General features: G+C 50.8%; 1 protein-coding gene across 1 annotated transcript in view; it reads left to right on the plus strand.

Moving 5' to 3' along the window:
- LOC139235017 (probable JmjC domain-containing histone demethylation protein 2C) overlaps positions 1-23,298 on the plus strand; it is a 68,585-nt gene extending 45,287 nt beyond the window's left edge. The window contains exons 11-23 of the mRNA XM_070866096.1: positions 3,188-3,283; positions 6,914-7,041; positions 8,715-8,886; positions 9,649-9,839; positions 12,723-13,004; positions 13,546-13,717; positions 15,348-15,438; positions 17,834-17,964; positions 19,027-19,146; positions 20,922-21,061; positions 22,373-22,549; positions 22,663-22,788; positions 23,159-23,298. Of these exons, the coding sequence (XP_070722197.1) occupies positions 3,188-3,283; positions 6,914-7,041; positions 8,715-8,886; positions 9,649-9,839; positions 12,723-13,004; positions 13,546-13,717; positions 15,348-15,438; positions 17,834-17,964; positions 19,027-19,146; positions 20,922-21,061; positions 22,373-22,549; positions 22,663-22,788; positions 23,159-23,227 (1,895 nt within the window). The 3' untranslated portion in view covers positions 23,228-23,298. The remainder of the gene's footprint in view (positions 1-3,187; positions 3,284-6,913; positions 7,042-8,714; positions 8,887-9,648; positions 9,840-12,722; positions 13,005-13,545; positions 13,718-15,347; positions 15,439-17,833; positions 17,965-19,026; positions 19,147-20,921; positions 21,062-22,372; positions 22,550-22,662; positions 22,789-23,158) is intronic.
- Positions 23,299-24,418: the final 1,120 nt, after the last annotated feature.

Below are 24,418 nucleotides of genomic sequence, written 5' to 3' on the forward strand. Positions count from 1 at the left end.
ACTCCAGGGGTGGAAGATTTTTTTAACGTGGGGTGACTGTTGCACACCAGCCACCACACGGGCTTGACAGAGCTAGGTCCAGAACCAGGGGTCACAGTCTAAGGATAAGGGGTAAGCCATTTAGGACCGAGATGAGGAGAAACTTCTTCACTCAGAGAATTGTAAACCTGTGGAATTCTCTACCACATAAAGTTGTTAAGGCCAGTTTGTTAGATATATTCAAAAGGGAGTTAGATGTGGCCCTTCCGGCTAAAGGGATCAAGGGGTATGGAGAGAAAGCAGGAATGGGGTACTGAAGTTACATGATCAGCCATGATCATATTAAATGGTGGTGCAGGCTCGAAGGGCCGAATGGCCTACTCCTGCACCTATTTTCTATGTTTCTATATTTAAGATGAAGATAGACAGATGTTTGAACTACAGGGGAATCGAGGGTTATGGGGAGTGGGCAGGGAAGTGGAGTTGAGGCCAAGACCAGATCGGCCGTGATCTTATTGAATGGCGGAGCAGGCTCGAGGGGCCACATGGCCGACTCCAGCTCCTATTTCTTATGTATTGTAGCAACTCTCAATGAGAGAGCTGGCATTCATCTGTGAGAGTGATCTCAAATTTATTTTGTAAAAGATAAACAAGGGAATAATTGCTCACTATGTGATCAGAAAAAACATTTATCTTCACAGTGCCTTTCACCACCTCAGGGCGTTTCACAGCCAACAAAGTCCTTTTGAAGTGTAGTCACTGTTCTAATGCAGGCGAGCGCGGCAGGCAATTTACACACAGCAAGATCCCACAGTCCGCCACGCGACAACGACCAGCGATAATCTGTATTTGGCGGAGGGATAAATAGCGGCCAGGATCCTGGGAGATATCCCCTGCTCCTCTTCAAACAGTGCCGCGGGATCTCTTACGTTGTCCCGAGAGGGGAGGCGGGGCCTCGTTTTAAATACCTGAGCTGAAAGGACGGCACCTCCGGCAGTGCAGTGCTCCCTCAGTACTGCATCGGAGTGTCAGCCTGGATTATGTGCTGAAATCTCTGGAGTGGGGCAAGCACAGCCATTGAGCCAAGGCTGCCATTGCGTTGCACATTGGTATTGTTCAAAATGAGAAATCCTTCAATTTAGCTCCGCATTAATGATGTCAATCTAATTCTAAGCCATTCAGTTGCAGAATACATTAACATAGATAGTGTTTCTTGTACTTTTCCCACTGTGGGTGATGTTGTTGGCTTAAGCTATTGGCTTAAGCTATTCTTTAGAATTCCAAACTATAAATAAAAAAACTCAAACATTTCCTTAAACACCCCATAAACAGTTGCTGGGACATTGGGTTTTGAATGACCTTTGGCCACACTGGAAAGTTGCTTGCTGGCACACAAATAACTGACCAAATCGCTGAGTCTGTGTCTGATTAAAAGTAGCTTAGCACCCGCCTCGAGCTCTACAGAGAACTGAACAAAATTTTGCAACTTTAACATCGAGCAAAACTTGGTAAAGGATTTCAGCTGCAGCTGGGTTTTCAAACTCCTTCAGCCTGAAATCCCAGTCTAGGTCCCAGCACAGCTCAGGAAGATCTCGAGTCAAAGGTGTGGAAAATGCGGAATAAGCCAGGTTGCCCCTGTACTCCCCACCCCTTCTCTCTTTTTTTTTCTAAGCTTCATTCATTTGCTAGAGGAGTGGGTGGGGGGGGGGGGCAGGTTTTCCACCCAGGCCCTGTACTGGGGGGTTGTGTGGGTGCAGATTCCTGGGCTGGGCTGCCCCAGTGAATCATCTCTTTACGCCCTTCAAGGGAACGGAGCACACGTTCGCGCGCAAGTCTCGTTAAAGGCCCCAAATCCTTGGCAGAAGCCAGGCGATGGATCCCAGAGAGCCTCCAGGTGGCTCCAGGGGAGCAGAGGCTCCCCCCTTCCTGTCAGCTGATCCGGATGGGTGCCAGACCCAAACCTTCCGATGTACCGCCACTCCCGATGTATCCCCCCTCTCTCGCCGTACCCCCCCCCCCCTTCCCGGCATACCCCCAACCCCCCCTCCCTCTCCCAACGACCCCCCATGGCCCTGTCCCAATGACCCCTTCCCTGGGATTTTGGTCCCATCCTGCTCTTTGCCGGTGGAGCTGAAACCTTGGGATTTTGGTTGAATGGATTTAAAGTGACAACCACTAACCCAAACTTTTTTTAAAAATCCTCCGTTTTTGTCGCGATGGTTTTGAATGTGGCACCTGGTAATTGTGAGGATTATACACTGTTTTTCACAATTACATTTGTAAAGAGACTACCTCCAGGGGGAAAACAATCTCAAAATTCAGGAGACTTTTAATAGAAACTTATCAGGAAAGGATAAACAGGCTGGGTATGTTTTCGCTGGAATAAGGCCGAGGGGTGACCTAATTGAGGTCTTTAAAATTGTGAAAGGTTTTGATAGAGTGGATACAGAGAGAATGTTTCCACTTGTGGGGAAGAGCATAACTAGAGGCCATCAATATAAGATAGTCACCAAGAAATCCAATCGGGAATTCAGAAGAAACTTCTTTACCCAGAGAGTGGTGAGAATGTGGAACTCACTACCACAGGGAGAAGTTGAAGTGAATAGTATCGATGCATTTAAGGGGAGGCTGGACAAGCACATGAGGGAGAAGGGAATAGAGGGTTGTGCTGATAGATTTAGATGAGGAAAGACAGGAGGAGGCTCGAGTGGAGCATAAACGCCGGCATGGACTGGTTGGGCCGAATGGCCTGTTTCTGTGCCGTCTATCCCGTGTAATCCGATGTAAAATTCTCTCATTCACTTTAATTGAGCATCTTACTTTTCTTATTATCTGGCACTATGAAATCCACATCAAGATTGTGATCCCTTGTCACAGGACTATAAAGCCGAATAGCTATAATAGTTTCAGAATTGGACTTGCATTTGGTTTGGTTTGACATGTGACCATAGTTGGCCACCGTAGCGTGCCCAGTGATGACATTGTAGGCCGTAATATTTATTTAAAACAGTAGCCGAGCCTTAAATCTGACAACGTACTGATCGTGAAGTAAAAGGAAAAAAAAATGAATGGAGTTTTTACAAGAGCCGGAATGATTTCGGGCCACTGTCAGCGGACAAATGCTGCTTTGTTGCCTGGAACGTGACGGGATGTCCCCCAAGCAGGCTTTGCTTTGCCAAACTCTGATGTAATTAATGTTTCCATTCAGAAAGGGGCGAGGAAGCTGCAGCCTGGCTGAAATGCGTTAAGGGACACAATCACGACATAAAGAGCCTGCGGCCAACACAACTGGTTCCAAACACTGGTAAGAGCAGTGCCAGAGCATTTTTTGTTGATTCACATGCCCAGTTTAGCAGCGGGGGGGGGGGGTTTTAAGCCGGGCTCCTTCAGCCACTGCCTAAAGCGTTGCTTGCCTTCAAGCTGCCATCTTGTGTCTGTCTTCCCAGGTTGAGCAACGCTGACTCAAAATGGCGTCCTGTGTTTTTAAGTTATTGAATTGTGTTGAGAATGCAGTAATTTTCCTGAAGCCATTGGGAGCACTTGATTGCAGGGTGTTTGTGGGAAGAGTGAATTGATAATTCCATGCTTCTCGGTGTGGTATTTTCTCCATGACATCACAGCACACACAGCACTACAAGATGGCTCTTAACACAGGAACTTGTCAAGTGACCTGTCACCTGATGCCTTTATTGTATTTACAGCAATGGCTGCTAGGTGGAACTATATATATATTAATTACACTCTGTATCGCTGGGCTTGCACTGGGTGTAGTCAGGGGCAGATTAACCCCAGGCCCACCAAAGAACATAGGCCTACCAAATAAATAGAAAAAAAATATAAGGCTTCCCAAATAGGCTGAATAGAATAGACAGTCAGAGAGGAAAAACAAGACCGAGGAAATACAGAAGTCCCTATATATACTAATGTACCCATATACACTAATGCATCGATATACAGAAGTACCCATATACAGAAGTACCTATACACACTAATGTACCGATATACACAGAAGTCCCTATATACACTAATGTACCCATATACAGAAGTACCTATATACACTAATGTACCCATATACAGAAGTACCTATATACACTAATGTACCGATATACAGATTAGAATATGTATTAGCCTGTTTTATTTCACATGTTATTGAGAGAAATGTGCATATATTTATATGAATCTAGTATTGCAATGTTACTAGAGCTAGAATATATAACTACCTGATAAAGAATATATGCTTTCATTGTTAAATATACTGGCTTGTGTTTCCAGACTCAGAATCAGAATCATACACGTAATGTAATGAGCAGGAACAAACAGAATTATCGGCCCATTGGGATCTGTTTCCCCTGGGACCATTGGGCCCTGAATCCGGTCCTGGGCGTAGTGTGGGTCAGGGGTGAGGTAGCTGGTTTGCTCTTGCTTTCCATAAGGGGGGAAGGGGGAGGTTAGTTAAACATGTGGACGGTGAGAGACCCAAGTCTAGCGACGTGTGTGTTGGGGCAGACACCATTCCTGTTTAGTGGCTGGGTCGCTGTGGGATGGGACGGTGGGGGGGGGCGCGGGGGTTGATACAGTTTGCGTTGAATGAGTCTGCTGTATCAGACCCCATGCACCCCCTCCTCACCGGCTGAGCCCCAGTTCCAGAGTTTGCACATAAACTTGAGCCCATCCAAAACCCGGCTGCCCATGGCCTAACTCGCACCAAGTCCCGCTCACCCATCACCCCTGTGCTCGCTGACCTACATTGGCTCCCAGTTAAGCTACACCTCGCTTTAAAAATTCTCATTCTTGTTTTTAATTCCCTCCATGGCTTTGCCCCCCTCCCTATCTCTGAAACCTCCTCCAGCCCCACAACCCTCTGGGATCGCTGTGTTTCTACAATTCTAATCGCTCCACCGTCGGCGGCCGATTCTTCAGTTGCCTAAGCCCTAAGCGCTGAAATTCCCTCCATAAACCTCTCGGCCTCTCTACCTCCTGAAGATGCTCCTTAAAACCTACCTCTTTGACCAAGCTTTTGGTCACTTGACCTTCTGTGGTTCGGTGTCGAGTCTTTTTTGATAACGCTCCTGTGAAGCACCTTGGGACGTTTTACTATGTTAAAGGTGCTATACAAATGCAACTTATTATTATACCTCACTCCATCTGACCGTAACCACCCTCGTCATTTCCCCCACACCCTATCTATTTCAGCCACATGTATGTGTGGGCATCATCATCATGATAGGCGGTCCCTCGAACGAGGATGAATTGCTTCCACATGAGTTCACAGATGTTTCAATGAAGGACCTGATATTCCAGGTCCCGAACTGCATACTGAAGGGTGGAAGATGCCTGTGCGTGGATTTTTTTAACGTGTGGTGGCCGTTGCACACCAGCCACCACACGGGCTTGACAGAGCTAGATCTTGGTCCAGTGTCAAGGGTTACCCAAGACGACTGGAGACCAGCTCTGCTGCACGGGCCTAGTGTGCACACATATCGCAGTGTGGGCTGGCCCGTGCTGCCTCTGGGCCCTCACCTCTTATAAGAATATAAGAAATAAAGGAGCAGGAATAGGCCATATGGCCCCTCGAGCCTGCTCCGCCATTCAGTACGATCATGGCTGATCCGATCATGGACTCAGCTCCACTTCCCTGCCCGCTCCCCATAACCCCTTATCGTTTAAGGAACTGTCTATCTCTGTCTTAAATTTATTCAATGTCCCAACTTCTACAGCTCTCTGAGGCAGCGAATTCCACAGATTTACAACCCTCTGAGAGAAGAAATCGGGGCCCCGATATCCTCCAGGCCCTGAACTCATGCCTGTCCTCAGCCCCGATCACATCGCACGACAATCTCTCGCCACTCCCGCTGTACTTGCCCGCGCTCCAATCAGCGACCTGGGTTATGGTGCTGTCCAATCCAGTCGCCCTCCTGCCGCCCGCTGCCCGTTGCTCCCTCTCATGGCCCCGGGCCGCTGGTGGTGTTGCAGTCTGGGGCCGTGCCGATCCCCGTGCCAGGCTGCACGCTGCTCATGTGTGGGCAGGGTGACACTGGATCACACCCAGCAGGGGGGTGGGCACGCGTGCTCACGCAGCCTGTAACACCAGTCGGGCCAGCCAGCTAACTACAGGGGCCCCTCCCCCTCTCCAGAGAGGCGGGCGCAGCAAGCACAGAACTGGGTCCTGTGGGATTGTGTGGCGAGGGCGGGATCCGGCCCCTGTGCCCACCCCCTGCCACAACTCCTCATTCTTAGTGGCTGAAGCTCAAAATCATGAGGGGTCTGGACATAACAGATAGCGACCTTCTCCCATTGGCGAGAAGGTCGAGAACCAGAGGACATAGGTTTAAGGCGATTGGCAGAAGAACCAAAGGCGACATGAGGGAAACTTTTTTACGCAAGCGAGTGCTTAGGATCTGGAATGCGCTGCCTGAGAGGGTGCTGGAGGCAGACTCAATCGTGGCTTTCGAAAGGGAGTTGGATAAGTACCTGAAGGAAAAAAAATTACACCAAGGCTACGGGGAAAGGGCGGGGGGAGTGGGACTGGCTGAGGTGCTCTTGCAGAGAGCCGGCACGGGCTCGGTGGGCCGAATGGCCTCTTTCTGTGCTGTAACCGTTCTACGATCCTGAGTTCCCACTAGTCAGCTGCAACTTTGGCAGAGGAGCCGTCCTTTTTTTTGGGGGTGACGGGAGTTTTTGCAATACTTATTACGGGCGATGATGCGGAATACCCCTGCCCCTTCCTCTCACGGGAAATTCACCCCCTTTGAGTCTGAGCTAGCAGATGGAGAATGATCGACGAGCCAGGTATTAGAAGGTTCCCTGCCCCGTGGAACTGAACCCCAGGAGCAGCCAGCGCCTTGGGGAGGGGGGGGGTGGAGGGGAGGGGAGGGGAGGGGAGAAGCGGGGAAATGCCTAAATTCACACACTCTTTCCTTTGTTATTTTTGCAGCCTTGGTTGGCCTGTGTGACAAGATGCACAGCAGCAGGAGAAGGCTGGGCATCAAATCAAACTGCGCTTGTGCCGACGGAGATAAGAACTGGCTTCACAAAACGCCTGGCGCAAGCAAGAGCCCCAAGGTAACTACTGATCCCAAACACTGCCCGATAACTGCACACGCACATGAGCAGAAATATTCTTTACCAACAATCGCCTCTCCTCCCTATCCCCATTTCTAATAAGCTGGCCTCCGCACCATGGACATGGCTTGGATCCTATTTCAGCTCTTTCAAAAGCCACATAAATACTGCGGCAACAAGAGCAGGTCAGAGGCTGGGTATTCAGCGGCGAGTGTCTCACCTCCTGACTCCCCAAAACCTTTCCAACGTCTACAAGGCACAAGTCAGGGGTGTGCTGGAACACTCTCCACTTGCCTGGATGAGTGCAGCTTCAACAACACTCAAGAAGTTCGACACCATCCAGGACAAAGCAGCCCACTTGATTGGCACCCCATCCACCACCTTCAACATTCACTCCCTCCTCCATCACTGGCGCACCGTGGCTGCAGTGTGTACCATCTACAAGATGCACTGCAGCAACTCGCCAAGGCTTCTTCGGCAGCACCTCCCAAACCCGCGACCTCTACCACCTCGAAGGACAAGGGCAGCAGGTGCATAGGAACACCACCACCTCCACGTTCCCCTCCAAGTCACACACCATCCCGACTTGGAAATATATCCGTCGCCGGGTCAAAATCCTGGAACTCCCTTCCTGACAGCACTGTGGGAGCACCTTCACCACACGGACTGCAGCGGTTCAAGAAGGCGGCTCGATGGGCAATAAATGCTGCTCTTGCCAGCGATGCCCACATCCCAGGAACGGGAAAAAAGAGCTGGCACGGGCACGCCGGTGCAAATGGCCTCCTTCTGTGCTGTAAGATTCTATGATCCCATCCCTGACCCCTGACCTCTGCTGGAGATTTGTACCGGGGCCAGGACGAGGATTGGCGGTGGGTTGTGCAGCCCACCCTGGTTGGATAGCCAGCCAACTCCTACTGTCCGAGCTCACTGGTGAAGAATGGCCACTTGTGCCAGTTACCAAAACCCAGCATGGGTCAGCCCGTCCTTCAGGGTGCGATGGGGAAAAGAGCTGTGAGGGGTGGTTCAGAGTAAATGATGGTTAACCAAAGGTATTAAGGGATGTGGAAGGCCCATATGAAGTTAGGTCGCAGACCAGCCATGATCTCGTTGAATGGCGGCACCGGCTCGAGGGGCTGAATGGCCTCCTCCTGTTCCTATGGTGAGACAGTGCTAAACGGAGGTGGTTTTTGTAGCAAGTTATAACGAAACATACGAACAATGATGGACAATAAAGACCCTCTGGTCCATTGAGCCTGTCACACACAATTACGATAAGTTACGTATCACAACATATACACTCCACCCCACCCCAAACCATGTGATCAACTGGAGAGGGCAAAAAAAACATTAAAAAAACCCAGGCCAATTTCATAAAAGAATTCTGTGAAATTCCTTTCCGATCTAGGCGTTGGAAACTAGCCCAGGAGATCACTCTGACCCAGAATTCCCTGCAGTACCTACCCTTCTGTAAGAGGTGATCTCCGCCCCAGCCAGAAACAAATCCAGCTTTGCTTGAAGGAATGCAGTGAGTTTGCATCCACCACATGAAATGCCAGCTTGTTCCAGACGCCTACTATTCTCTGGGAATAGGGGGATGGTCTTTTCCTGACTGATGGTCAATGCACGGCCCCCGTACAGGAACTAACAGCTCGACCTGTGCTCCTGATTTGCAGCCGCAGACTGACAGCAAAGTGGAAGCGACTCCAGGAGGGGAGCCAAGCAAGTCCCGTTCAACAACTGAGCTCAGGCACGATGGAAAGAGCAATCACGCCAGCTCCTGCTCCCAGTCACCACTGCACTGGCTGGCAGAACTGGCTACACGGAAAGCCAAAGAGGAGGCGAATGGTAGGTAACGGTGCAACCACCAGTGGCGGCTAAGTGCCACCAGTGAGCTTTTACTGGGACAACTGCGTTCACTGGGTAACAATCCCCAATGGGTGCCGTCTCCACACTCGCGCAATCACATGCTTAACTCTGCAATCTACATTCCAACCTGCGCTGTACCTGCCCTGGGAGTGTTTGATGGCTCAGTGTAGAGGGAGCTTTACTCTGTATCTAACCCCATGCTGTACCTGCCCTGGGAGTGTTTGATGGGACAGTGTAGAGGGAGCTTTACTCTGTATCTAACCCCGTTCTGTACCTGCCCTGGGAGTGTTTGATGGGACAGTGCAGAGGGAGCTTTACTCTGTATCTAACCTCGTGCTGTACCTGCCCTGGGAGTGTGTGATGGGACAGTGTAGAGGGAGCTTTACTCTCTATCTAACTCCGTGCTGTACCTGCCCTGGAGTGTTTGATGGGATAGTGTAGAGGGAGCTTTACTCTCTATCTAACCCCGTGCTGTACCTGCCCTGGGAGTGTTTGATGGGACAGTGTAGAGGGAGCTTTACTCTCTATCTAACCCGTGCTGTACCTGCCCTGGGAGTGTGTGATGGGACAGTGTAGAGGGAGTTTTACTCTGTAACTAACCCGTGCTGTACCTGCCCTGATGCCTGTTCACAATCTCTGTGAGGAAAGGTTGAGGTCTATTTATAAGGCATGCTAGGAATGTTATTTTGCTGAAGGATGCTAGGAATGCTGTGATATTGATTCTCTCCACTGTAATCACAGAAGTGGAAGCCGTGCCATGTAGCAGACCCAGGAACACAGCACCGAGTCTTATTCCTGCTCACCAGCGATCAAGAGCGGTCGAGCAGTGCTCAACACTGTGCGATCTCCTCACCACCACCGCGGGGAAACTGCGCTTAGGATGCACAGACGCTGGCATCGCATTCGCTCCGGTCTACACAACATTAAACAGCGTAAGTACAGGCCTGGGCAATGGGCGGAGAGGCATGCATAGGCTGGCATTCATCGAGAATGGAGGGGTCACGGGGGAAAGGTCATAGTGCGTGCGCTTGCTCTGTGATCAGGCGCAATCCATGGTACAACGGCCATGATGGTGAGCACCAATAGCTGTTAACTAGCTGTGCTGGGTGGCACTTTCGACCAACAGAGTCAACATTCAATGCATTGATTGGTGAGCTGGTGTGGATCAGTGACATGATCTATGGTGGGGGACACACTGGATGCCATTTTCTAACATTCAGGCATGCAAGGCATTGCTCCTAAGGGAAAGAACTGGCCATCCAGCATTGGGACTGTGGTGGGAGCTGCTTTGAAGGTGCAATATTGAATCATTTCTGCACTGTTTTTCCTATTGACAGTTTCATGGGCCCTAATGGCATTTTCTCAATTGTTGTCTCTCTCCCCCTCCCCCCCCCCCCCCCCATTACTGCATCAATGGGTCTCCCAATGGGAACCCCTGTCTGATGCATTTGGAACAATTGGAGGTTGTCAGACAATTGAAAAGACCACAGTAGGACAAAGACCACAGGGAGTGGTTGAAGCCAAAACTATAGATACTTTTAAGGGGAGGCTGGACAAGTGAGGGAGAAGGGAATAGAGGGTTATGCCGATAGAGTTAGATGAGGAAAGACGGGAGGAGGCTCGAGTGGAGCGTAAACGCCAGCATGGACTGGTTGGGCCGAATGGCCTGTTTCTGTGCCGTATATCCCATATAATGTCAGGCTGCAGATTGAGTTCTTCTGTGCCCACACCTGCACCTGCCTATAGCGGAGCCCAGACCTTGCTTTGGCAGCCCGACTGTGTAGGAGAGGACAACCTATTCCCAAACGAAGCTGAGATACATGACCAGATGTGACTGCTCACCAAATGTTACTGTTGGCTGCTTCTTTGGAAGCTCCCCCCGAACGCAGTAAATCGGATATTCATTGGTGGCATGGAAGAAGGCATGGCAGGATGACCAAGAGGCACCAGAGCCCGGTGGGCTGCGGAGGGAGGTCAAGGTGCGATCAGCCATGCCCGCGGGCAGCTGGCAATGGCCGCTGCGGGGGGGAGAGGAGGGAGGGGAAGTATCTTCACAGTGTCTGTGCGGCAGCCAGCCAGAGGCAGAGCTGGTCCCGTCTGATGCGCGGAGTTGTGCAGCTGCTCCGTAGGGTAGGGGTTGGCACCTCCAGGGACAGCAGTGGTGAGCTGCAGCCCAAAGCTTGACTCCGCATCCTTACAGGAAGGCCAGCCTCTGAGGGTAGTACCACGGGGGCAGCAAAGGGGGCCGCTCTCCTCGTGCAGGACCCCCTGCGCTTTAGAAACCGGGGCAGACATTGGGCTGCCCCATTCCTTGCCCGCATCTTGGGTTTCCTTTCCCTTCATTTCTGCTTGTCTGCTTCTTAGCCCCGTGTCTCCTGACAAAGACTTTCAGAATGGTTATCCTCCTATTCTGACTGCACCTCTTGAGTTGCCCCCTTCCAACCAGCACGACCAAAAACAGATTGTAAGATTAGGATCGCGGGTCACACACAGATACCCAAAGGGTCTTGGGAGTCAGAAGGTATTTTATTAAGGAAGCGGTCATTCAAATATAGTCAAACACAACACACAATCAGCATCGACATCGTAGACATACGACCATGACAAGTAGCTGGTACTAGTCCCGATCGGACAGACGGTTGGTAGCACGAACAGCTCTTATCTTCAGCGTCTGGGCTGAGAAGCACTTTAGATATTGTCTTTTTAGGGGTGGGCCTGGGGGAACGTGATGGGCAGGACCATTTAACCTATAAGGGCTCTTACCAAACAGGAGTGCCCAATGGCCTTGAGAGTTCTTTATCTGCACTTTGAGGTGAAATCCTCCCGTTCACATGTATTTCCTGTTTATACTTTCTGAAAATCTATCTTCCCGAGGCCGGAATCAGACAAGCTATTCTCGGCCTTCTGATGTGTGGAGCTGCCCGTTATCAGTTATTTATGTTCACGCTGATCAAGTCGCTTTAGCTATTGTATTGTCAATTCTGACACCAGTCTGAAGAGACTTTTTGGTCTCAGGTTATTTCTTCCAATTCACGATTTCTTACCAGATGAACTGCTTATTCATTGCATTCCTGTCCATGCAGCCTTGCTGAGTGCAAACTGGCTGCAGCTTTTCCCGACAGAACAATCCCCACAGCGACTGCACGGTTGAAGTATCTCGGAGTTTGGCATCGCCTGTGGGCATGAAAGCTGTCCATTTATATCGGCTTGTATTTTTGTTACACAAGAGACTTGAGCAGATAAATCCAGGCTGACACTCCCAGTGCAGTGCTGAGGGAGTGCCGCACTGTCGGAGGGTGCCGTCTTTCGGATGAGACCTTAAACCAAGGCCCCGTCTGCTCTCTCAGGTGGACATAAAAGATCCCACGGCACTATTTTGAAGAAGAGCAGGGGAGTTATCCCCAGTATCTTGAAGAATATTTATCCCTCAATCAACATTACTTAAAACAGATTATCCGGTCATTATTACATTTCTGTGTGTGGGAGCTTGCTGGGCGCAAATTGGCTGCCGCGTTTCCCACATTACAACGTGACTACACTCCGAAAGTGCTTCATTGGGTGTAAAGCACTTCCAGATGTTCGGTGGTCATGAAAGGTGCTATATAAATGCAAGTCTTTCTTTTTATTGGCCTTTCACTTGCTCAGCAACCCTACAGAGCCTGCCTTGCTGGGCAAACAGTCTGGGGAATATGAGCGGCAGAATCTGTCTCCGACTTGTGCTCCTGTCTAGCAAAGGGGCCTGCATTCCCCCCATTGTGTAATCTGTAACCGTTCAATACCTGGCCGTCTAACGTACCCCCCTGTTTTTCGGGCAGTGCAACACGGCAACGCGGAGTGTGCCAAGCATCTTGGATGACATCATCGCATCGGTGGTGGAGAAGAAAATCCCACTCACCAAATCACCACGGCAGAGCAAGGAGAATCCGTCGTCGGAAAAATCCCCGATAACACAGTCGGATCCAGTCCCAAATCAGACCCAAGAACAGCGCGCCAGCATTCAGTATTCATGGCTTTCCAAAGGGACCTTCCCATGGATTTGCAATCCCACTCATAAGAATAACTGGAAGTGCTTTCAGGAATACTGGATAAAGGGGCTGGTAAGTTATGTTTTTATTTAACATGTTAATTTATACAAGGATATTAAAGCTCCCTCTACACTGCCCCATCAAACACTCCCAGGGCAGGTACAGCACGGGGTTAGATACAGAGCAAAGCTCCCTCTACTGTCCCATCAAACACTCCCAGCGCAGGTACAGCACGGGGTTAGATACAGAGCAAAGCTCCCTCTACACTGTCCCATCAAACACTCCCAGGACAGGTACAGCACGGGCTTAGATACAGAGTAAAGCTCCCTCTACACTGTCCCATCAAAAACTCACAGGACAGGTACAGCACTGGGTTAGATACAGAGTAACGCTCCCTCTACACTGTCCCATCAAACACTCCCAGGACAGGTACAGCACGGGGTTAGATACAGAGTAACGCTCCCTCTACACTGTCCCATCAAACACTCCCATGACAGGTACAGCACGGGGTTAGATACAGAGTAACGCTCCCTCTACACTGCCTCATCAATGCTGATTAAAGACTTATTGACTTGTCCTGGATGTATTCTGACTCTTCCACGTTACTCTGAAGCCTGTGCTGGTATCCGGGGTCCTGACAGCAACCAGCAGCAATTCCTGGGGACCTGAATGCTTGAGGCAGGAGCTGGGAAAGCAGAGTGTGAGCTTGGTCAACTGCAGGGACCACTCTGTCCTGACCAGGGCGAGGAGCAAGGAATTCTGGGAAGGATTCAAGACCGACTCCAGTAAGTACCTCAGTGATGTACGAGTGTTCACCTCTGAGCTAACAAGGCACACAGGCATAAATTACTGGGTCAGTATGGACACAGCCAGTCCCATCCGTAACTTGCTTTGCTTGTTCTGTACATATGCTCTAATTCACAACCGAGTTTCCACTGTTCTACTTATAAACCCCCCCGAACCCCTCGATTAGATTCCAGCCTGTAACTCACTCCCGGATATCCATTGTTCTATATACAGGCAACTCTCGATTATCCGGGTCCCTCGGGGATTGGATTATTCCGGGTAAACGATTTTCCCATTAGGGTGAGTCTACATTTTAAAGTTAAAACTTTAATGAATAAATACAATCGTTAGGGCAAGTTTACATTTTATAAGTTAAAACTTTAATGAATCAATACAATCAGCTACAAACAGTAACAAACGATGGGCATTACCAGCGTGCATGTACAGGTTCTGTGGTTGGTTTTAGTTAGCAGTCTTCTGATTAAAGTCTGTGCCTGGAACCCGGTGCCTGCACTGACCCCGTTCCCAACGTCAGCGGCGGCCGCGAGAGACGGCAGCTGCAGCAGCGAGCACACACACACACCAGCAAAGCAAGGGCGGAGGAGGGGGATTTTTATGGTGCGTGTGAGAGAGAGAGAGAGAGAGCCTTTGACACGTCGTCCCGGAGTCCTCCCCGAATCCGGTGCAGAGTCCTTTTGGCCCGGGATAGAAGTGGCCAGTACGGGGTCCCTTCGGCCAGGGAGAGAGAATGTGCGAGTGTGAGAGAGAGAGAGAGAGAGAGAGAGAGAGAGAGAGAGAGAGAATGAGTAAATACAAATGAGCACAGTGTTTGGAAGGTGATTTTTCCAAATTATTTGGAGCTGTCTTTTCACTTGTTAGCAGCAGAATTTTAAATCCCGTTACAACAGTTTTCCGTTGAATCCGTGTACGGATAATCGAGAGTTGCCTGTATAAACCCCCCCCCCCACCCCCGAACTCCTCGATTAGATCCCAGTCTGTAACTCTCTCCTGGGTATCCATTATTCTATATATAAACCCTCCGAATCCCTCTATTAGATCCCAGCCTGTAACTCACTTCCGGGTATCCATTATTCTATACATAAACCCTCCGAATCCCTCCATTAGATCCCAGCCTGTAACTCACTTCCGGGTATCCATTATTCTATATATAAACCCTCCGAATCCCTCTATTAGATCCCAGCCTGTAACTCACTCCCGGGTATCCATTATTCTGTATATAAAACCCTTGAACCCCTCGATTAGATTCCAGCCTGTAACTCACTCCTGGGTTTCTGTGAATTAAACATGAAAGCAAAATACTGCAGATGCTGGGAATCTGAAATCAAAACAGAAAGTGCTGGAAATACTGACGAAAGTCATGGACCTGAAACATTAACTCTGTTTCTCTCTGCACAGATGCTGCCTGACCTGCTGAGTAATTGCAGCATTTTCTGTTTCTATTTCTGGCTCTCTGTGGCCGCTCAATTAGATTCCAGCGCTTAACTCGCTCCTGGGTTTCTGTGAATTCACTGATTGTAAAAACAAATCCGATGAACTCCTCAGTAATCGGTACTGTGAATCGCAGCCTCTCCTGCTGTGATTTCTAAAGACAATCTGTTTTTCCTGTAGAATGCCCCCGGCTGAAGTCTAGAGGCACAAAGATCTTGCGGTTAGATTACTGCGCTTCAGAGAAGGAGTTCAGTGAACGGATGCCTGCTCAGTAAGTCTAAACAGCCTAAAAATGGCGGATGCTTTTACCAGCATAAAATGGAATTAAGTTGTGTACAATGATCCTGCGGGGACGCGCAGTAATCTCACAAAGACTTGCATTTATATAGCGCCCTTTACGACCACCAGAAATTTCAAAGTGCTTTACAGCCAATTAAATACTTTATTGTAATGTAGGAAACACGGCAGCCAATTTGCACACAGCTAGCTCACACAAACAGCAATGTGATAATGACCAGATAATCTGTTTTTTGTGATGTTGATTGAAAGATAAATATTGGCCCCAGGACATCGGGGATAACTCCCCTGCTCTTCTTGGAAATAGTGCCATGGGGTCTTTTACGTCCACCTGAGAGAGCAGACGAGGCCTCGGTTTAACGTCTCATCCGAAAGACAGCCCCTCCAACAGTGCGGCACTCCCTCAGCATCGCACTGGGAGGGTCAGCCTGGATTTTTGTGCTCAAGTCCCTGGAGTGGGACTTGAACCCACAACCTTCTGACTCAGAGACGCGGGTGCTGCCCACTGAGCCACAGCTGGCACCATGGAATGGCGTTGCTTGCACTTTTGCCTCTACGGTGCGCGGCTGTGCAGTAATCTCACAATCTCGGTATGGCGAGAAAGCAGGAATGGGGTACTGAAGTTGAATGTTCAGCCATGAACTCATTGAATGGCGGTGCAGGCTAGAAGGGCCGAATGGCCTACTCCTGCACCTATTTTCTATGTTTCTATGTAAAGACTTGCATTTATATAGCGCCTTTCACAACCACCGGGCATCCCAAAGCCCTTTACAGCCAATGGAGTACTTTTTGTCGTGTAGTCACTGTTGTAATATGGGAAATGTCCCTCGCAGGCTGCTTAACACCGCATATGCGCGGAAATTTGAAGGGAGCGCACATTAAAGAAATATATCACGCAGAACAAAGCGCACCTCACAGGGAACGTTGATGGTGTATAATCTTTCTATAAATGCAAATGATGGTTATCTGTTGTATTGGAGGAAGGAGCCATAAATATAAGATCGGCACTATTAAATCCAATCGGGAATTCGGGAGAAACATCTTTACCTCGAGTGGTCAGAATGTGGAACTCACTACCACATGGAGAAGTTGAGATGAATGGCATAGAGGCAGTTAAGCGGAAGCTCGATAAACACATGAGGGAGAAAGGAATAAAGGGATATGGTGATGGGGTGAGATGAAGAGGGGTGGGGGAGGAGGCTGGTGTGGACCATAAACACCGGTACGGAGCCGTTGGGCCAAATGGCCTGTTTCTGTGCTGTACATTCTCTGTAACTTTGTAAAGGAGAAGTCAGGATGACCTCTCCTCATAGTTCACGAGCTCTAAACTCCCCCACGCTTTGTCCGCACTGCTCTTAAGTAAATAAGAACATAACACAAGAAATAGGAGCAGGAGTCAGCCATTCGGCCCCTCGAGCCTGCTCCGTCATTCAGTGAGATCATGGCTGATCTTCTACCTCAACTCCACTTTCCTGCACTATCCCCATATCCCTTGATTCCCTTAATATTCAAAAATCTGTTGATCTCTGTCTGGAATATACTAACGACTGAGCCTCCACAGCCCTCTGGGGCAGAGAATTTCAAAGATTCACCACCCTCTGAGTGAAGATATATCTCCTCATCTCAGTCCTAAATGGCCAACCCCTTATTCTGAGACTGTGACCCCCTGGTTCTAGACTCTCCAGTCAGAGGAAACATCCTCCCTGCATCTACCCTGTCGAGCCCTGTAAGAATTTTGTATGTTTCAATGAGATCACCTCTCATTCTTCTAAACGTGAGAGAATATCGGCCTAGTCTGCTCAATCTCTGCTCATAGGACTATCCTAGCTGTGCTTCAAAACAAAAAACCTCTCAAAGTCTCTCTGTTGTTTGACTGAAACATCTACCAACAACAATTTCAGCTAGGGAATCCTGAAATCCTAACCTACGTCGCCAATGTGATATCTTCTTTACATCATAAACACACAGACTACAAGACAGCTCGACAAGAACTTCTCAGGTGACCTTGTCGCACGATGCCTTTTATTACATGCATCATTACTTGCAGTACCACAGCAGTCCACTAGGTGGAGCAGTAGTCCACTAGGTGGCGCTATATGACACTCCCCATCCCAGGCTTCAGTCTAAATGTGTTTACAAGGTGCAAAGGTAGACAGCACCGACGTATCGGGAAGCAGTTTTTTGCGGACCCTCTTCCGCTCGCCTACCCCACAGTGGCACGGCTGAGCTAGCGAACCCGGCGGAGTGAGACCCGAGGGTGAGGGGAACCTTTCAAACCCAAAACCCCCAACCCCCCCCCAGCCTTTGGCCGTTGTGTGTTGTGTGACGTCGCGGCATGTGATGGATTTGTGACACGGTTCCCGTTGCAGGTTCGACGAGCTGCATAAGCACTTGCCATTACCGGAATACACTCGGAACGACGGGAGACTCAACCTCATCTCCCGGTTGACGGAGGAGGCAGCAAAGACCCAGCTCGAGCTGAGGGTGTGCAGCGTGTATGGTGAGCAATTTCCCGCCATTCTAACGCCCCGGTTCCACACCCACCGATTGTTCCCACGTTTCCATGGCAGGAGTTTTAGGGCGCGGTTATTTTCTCTGCCGCCCGCAGGTCGGTAATTTTGGGGTGGGGGAGGATCAGTCTATGGGTGTGAAGCCGCCAGCCAGAAGCTGATAGCCGTAATGATGGGCGAGTGTTTGTAAAGGTCCCCACCCCTACTTCGCTCCTTCCAAATGTTGACCATAGTTGCCCCTCGTGTATCTCGCCCATCAGCCCATTTCAAGGTGTGTGAGCGTACACAGGGAATCTCAACTGGTTAGCCCACCGTGGGGTGCATCTTATAGCCTGTGTTCACGTCTGGAGCCAGGGTCAGCTCAGGCTGATCTCCCTTTCCTGCCGACCTCCCCCAGCCAAAGGCCACACAAAGACATTGTGGCGCCTCACGCTGGCGGACAGGGCACAAGCTTCGGGGACCAGCACCTGTGTTTAACCAGGGGCAATCGTACGCCTGGTCTGAGCTTTGTACTGGAAAGAAATTCCCATTTTCAGTCCTGTTTTGAACAGCAAGGTTTTCTCTCTTCATTTATTCACTCACGGGATGTGGGCATCGCTGGCAAAGCCGGCATTTATTGCCCATCCTCAACTGCTCTAGAGAAGGTGGTGGTGGTGAGCTGCCTTCTTGAACTGCTGACCTTTGTAGCGGTCTGGTACAACTGAGCTGCATGTTCGGCCATTTCAGAATCAACCACATTGCTGTGGATGTAGAGTCACATATCGGCCAGACCAGGTACGGACAGCAGATTTCCTTCCCTAAAGAACATGAGTGAGCCAGTTGGGTTTTTAACGACAATCCGGTAGTTTCATGGTCATCAATACTGTATTAGCTTTTTTTTTTTCCCCCAGATTTATTTATCAACTGAATTAAAATTCCCCAGCTGCCGTGGTGGGATTTGAACTCGGGCCTCTGGATCATTAGTCCGGGCCTCTGGATCATTAGTCCGGGCCTCTGGATTACCGGTCCAGTAACGTAACCACTATGTGGCTAACGGTGCGTTGTTTCCGCAGGGCTGAGGCTGGACGATGGAAATGCAGGGAGCACCAGCCCACGACTGGAGCTGACCGACACGCTTCACATCCTGGTCCACGCGGAGCTGGCACAGGAAGACCGGGGAACGCTGGAGAAAGGTTCGTTGAAAGCTCGCTCGCTCTCTCCTTCCTCTACACGGCGCTTGTTTCAGCCATGTTCTGAAGGGTCACGCAGCCCCGAGCCAAGTCTTTCAAGTCCGTGTGTAGTGGATCCATGGTGTGCTGGTTCCTGGTGCTGGCTGATTGAGCCAATCAGTGTCAGCCGTGGCTCAGTGGGTAGCACTCTTGCCACTGAGTCAGAAGGTCGTGGGTTCAAGACCCACTCCAGGGATTCGAGCACAGAAGTCGGGGCTGACATTCCCAGTGCCGTGCTGAGGGCCCAATTATTGCCCATCCCTAACCACCCTCGAGAAGGTGGTGGTTAGCCGCCTTGAACCGCTGCAGTCCGTGTGGTGAAGGTGCTCCCACAGCGCTGTTAGGGAGGGAGTTCCAGGATTGTGACCCAGCGACGATGAAGGAACGGTGATATATTTCCAAGTCCGAGTGGTGTGTGACTTGGAGGGGAACGTGGAGGTGGTGGTGTTCCCATGCACCTGCTGCCCTTGTCCTTCTCGGTGGTTGAGGTCGCGGGTTTGGGAGGTGCTGCCGAAGAAGCCTTGGCGAGTTGCTGCAGTGCATCTTGTAGATGGTGCACACTGCAGCCACAGTGCGAACGGTGGTGGAGGGAGTGAATGTTGAAGGTGGTGGATGAGGTGCCGATTAAGCTTTGTCCTGGATGGTGTCGAGCTTCTTGAGTGTTGTTGGAGCTGCACTCATCCAGGCATGTGGAGAGTATTCCATCACACTCCTGACCTGTGCCTTATGGAAAGGCTTTGTGGAGTCAGGGGATGAGACACTTGCCACAGAATACCCAGCCTCTGACCTGCTCTTGTTGCCACTGTATTTATCTGGCTGGTCCAGTTCAGTTTCTGGCCAACGGTGACCCCCCCAGGCTGGATGTTGACACCCCCCCCCCACTGTGCAGCTCAGGGGATATCGATGGTGGCATAGAGCCAGGATATACAGCTGTACTCCTCCTGTGCGGTATTGCAGTCATTGCCAAAAGGCCAGGGATGGGGAGGGGGAAGGGCCTGTTGTGGCTTTCAAAAGGATGTTATGAATGGGAGGAATTTTTGCTTTCGATGCCGAGCTTAAGAATTTCCTCGGAGCTGCTGCTGCAACTTTGCAGGAAGTTGGGTTTCCAGCACACTGCCAGCGGAGCCGGAGAATATTCCAGGCCCTAGCGTCAACATTGCAGATCTACAGTTGTCGGATAATGATCCTTCGCCATTGTCCCATTCTTCACCCCTGGGGCAGGTCCAACATGGGATTGAGAGAGTAACACTGGGTGTCCCGTACAGAGTAGCCTACGGGGTTAATCGTTCATGACAAACAACATAAGAATTGGGAGGAGTAGGCCATACGGCCCCTCGAGCCTGCTCTGCCATTCAATAAGCTCAGGGCTGACCTTTGACCTTGCCTCCCCTTTCCTGCCCAATCCCCATATCCCTTGATTTCCCCTAGAGTCCAAAAATCTATGGATCTCAGCCTTGAATGTACTCAACGACTGAGCCTCCACAGGCCTCAGAGGGCTTAGTGAAGAAATTCCTCCTCATCTCCGTCTTAAATGGCCGACCCCTCACCCCGAGACTGTGACCCTTGGTTCTAGAGTCTCCAAGCCAGGGGGGGGGGGGAACATCCTCCCTGCATCTACCCTGTTGGACTGAGTGTCCCAAACTGAAGCGCAGCACAGGCCATGTTGAGAGAGAGAATGGGTTTCAAAGGTCGCACTTGTGTGTGTTGCTGCGACTGATGGCGATGCTTATTTTGGACAGTGATTCTGGCCAGGTTGGAGGGCGATACCGTGGATGACGCGGTAATGAGAAGATTGAGCGACCCGAGCGAGAGGCCTGGTGCTCTGTGGCACATCTATAGCACCCAGGACACGGCCAGGATAAGGGCCTTTTTACAGAAGGTAGGTTTAGATTCTGATTGCTCCTCTTTGAGTTCAGTCGTTCCAACTTGCAACCGGATGTGTGGATTCTTCAATATCTCGCCCAAGTGCATCGGGAAGCCCAGGCTTTTGACCGTTCGTCCTCTTTAAGGGGCAGTGCCGAACATTCCGAGCTGGATGGATGCCTGGAGTCAGGAGCATAACGTAGGAATCAGGAGCAGGAGTCGGCCATACGGCCCCTCGAGCCTGCTCCCCCCATTCAATAAGATCATGGCTGACCTGATCCTGGACTCAACTCCACTTCCCCACCCGCTCCCCATCACCCTTTACTCCCTTCTCGTTCAAAAATCTATCCCCACCTTAAATATATTCAATAACCCAGCCTCCACAGCTCTCTGGGGCAGAGAATTCCACAGATTCACCACCCTCAGAGAGAAGAAATTCTTAAGAAATAGGAGCAGGAGTCGGCCATTCGGCCCCTCGAGCCTGCTCCACCATTTAATACGACCATGGCTGACCCCTTAATCCTTTATCGGTTAAGAAAATGTCTTATCGCTGTCTTAAATTTATTCAATGTCCCTCCTCATCTCAGTTTTAAATGGGTGACCCCTTATTCTGAAATAATGCCCCCTAGTTCTAGATTCCACCACGAGGGGAAACATCCTGCCTGCACCTACCCTGTCCAGCCCCCTCAAAATCTTATTCTGTTCTCGGGACAGCATCGTGCTGACTGTTGAAAATGTGGACACGAGGAGCTGTTGGGATCAGACTTGGCTTTGAGTTCCCCGTGAGGCAAAAAAATAACACAGCTGCCCCGTTTGAGGCCCAGAAATACGGTGCCGCCCCGTTTGTGTGGGGGGGGGGGGTGGGGTGTTTTTTTAAATCGCCAGCAGCAGCCGGCCACCTCCCCTTTAAATTTCACCCCGGCGAGCGTCCCCTGAAGCAGTCATCGCCCAGCGCAGTTTCAGAGAGCGCTACCCAAGTTAGGGGGCGGGACGATGTGCGCGGCGATGGACGATGTCACGATCGTGGCGCAGTGCCGTAGCTAAACTCCCGGCGAATGTTGCAGGAGTCGTTAGCGGCGCCTCGCCCGGGTCTTTGACGCCCCATTAGTGCCGGGGAGGGGGGGGGGGGCGCAAATGACCCGAATTTCTCTCCCCCTCCCCCCCCCCAAAACTCTTCCGTGAGAAACAGTCGGTGCGTTGCTGCAAGGGGGCGAACGGAAATGTCACCTTGTTGTTAGTAGAAGCTGGGAGTGATCGCGAGCGAGCTGTGCAGGGCCTGTGAGTGGTGGTACACAGTTTGTAAAGAGAGGCTCTGTGATGTTGACAGGTGGCGGAGGAGGGAGATCCGGAAGGTCTTGCGGGTCAGGATCAGATCTCGGGTCAGAGCCGTTACCTGGACCAGGTTCTGCGGAGGAGGCTGTTTGAAGAATGTGGGATCCAAGGCAGGCCTGTGCTGCAGTTCACGGGGGACGCACTCCTCATTCCTATGGCAACCACCTATCAGGTAAAAATCAAGGAGGGGCAAGGGATAGTTCGACATCTTTGGTTTATAAATATTCCCCTGTTTCTGCGCTGTAAGATTTACGTAAACATCCTCTCTCTCTGTGTCATCTGCAGGTGCAGTACTTCACCAGTTGTATCACTGTGACTAAAGAGTTCGTCTCCCCCGAGCATGTCAAACACTCCTTCCGCACAAGGCCAATACTCGGACACAACACATCTCCCGCCCAGCATAAACTGCAGGTAAACAACGTGGGGGAGGGGGGGGCAGCATATTAAACAAAAGTAGGGGAAATAAAGGGGGAGGGAGGGAGGGAGGGAGGGAGGCAGACAGGGCAAAGAGAGGCGGGATGGAGGGAGGGACAGGGGATGGAGGGAGGCAGATAGGGGGAGCGCGAGCGAGACGGGAGGAGGAGGACAGGAAGAGAGACGAGGAGGGGAGGGAGAGAAAGATTGGGGGCTGGGGGGGAAAGAGAGAGAGAGAGAGAGAAGGGAGAGAGAGAGGGAGGGTTGACTGAGCAGCAGTGAGGGTTATAGCGGGTTGGATGTGCAATGTGCTCCCTGGGAGCTGTATTTTAATTAAAGCAAGTCTTTTTCTGATGTGCCTGTACAGATGAAGAGTATACTGTATGACACTGTGAAGGACTGTGTGGAGACGCTGGGACTGACACCGTCGAGCTGAACAAGGAAGGACTTTGGGATGGACTGAAATTGAAAATGACAATAAAATGAGAAATGAAGCTTTATAATATACAGTGTCTGAACACAGTGGTTCTTCATTGCCTCGCTCTATCTCTATTAACCCATTAAATCTCAACACTAGGGAGCGACTTTCCAATTGGTAGAATGCAGAGAGCTCGGGGAGTGGGCCTAATGGCCGCCTGCTCTGCAACGTTCTGTGATTCTACAGGACCATGAGAACGATAGCGGCACTGGAGGAAACTAGCTCCACAATACAGGTCAGTGAATGCACTGACTGTTCCAGACCAACAGGATGAAAGCCTCCTTTCTCCAAACAGTGAGGCATCACCACAGTGCCAACAGGATGGGCGGTTATCGAGGAGCACCACGTGGGTGCAGCATCTGTTTCTCAACACCAGAGGGTGCTAACTAGCTAGGCCCGGATCGATCGATTGCTCCCCGGGGTCCCTGCACCGACTTCACGACCTCAATCCACCCCACTATCTGTACTGGAGGAGGGGGGGGGGAGGGAAAGAGAGAGAGAGAGGGAGGGAGAGTGGGGGAGGGGAGGGAAATGGGGAGGGGGATGAGGAGGGTGGAAGGAGTGAGGGGGAGAGAAATGGGGGGGTGAGGAGGAGGAGTGGGGGGGGGGGAGAAAGGGAGGAGGAGTGGGGGGGGAAGAAAATGAGGAGGAGTGGGGAGGAATGGGGGGGAGAGAGAGAGAGAGAGAGAGAGAGGAGGGGGGGTTGTGAGGAGGAGGTGGGGAGGAGAGTAGGGGGGTGTGAGGAGGAGGAGGGAGAGGATTGGGGGAGGGGAGAGGAGCTGGGGGGTTGCGGGTGGGCTCAGAAAGAGATCTGCCCCGGTGTTTTTTCTTCTCTAACCAGTCAGCATTATTTTCGCTTCAGTATCACAGCCTGGTTGTGTGAGATTTCCCCCTTACCTTGACTGGATCTCCCACCTTCAGCACTTGCAGCCTGCTGTGTAGTTTCTTCACGGCTGCATCCTATCGTCTGACTGAGACACAACAGGAGTCGGCCCTGCACTATATTTACCTGCTTTTGCTCCATCTCCCTTTGCTGACAAACACCGACCTTAGTGTTGATGTTTTCTGTTGACCTTGTCTCAACAGCCTTTTGAGGGAAGGGAGTTCTATAATTTCACGAGCCTGCGTGTAAAAAGCATTCACTCATTT

The sequence above is a fragment of the Pristiophorus japonicus genome, chromosome 22, assembly GCF_044704955.1.
Source record: "Pristiophorus japonicus isolate sPriJap1 chromosome 22, sPriJap1.hap1, whole genome shotgun sequence".
Classification (NCBI taxonomy): Eukaryota; Metazoa; Chordata; class Chondrichthyes; family Pristiophoridae; genus Pristiophorus; species Pristiophorus japonicus.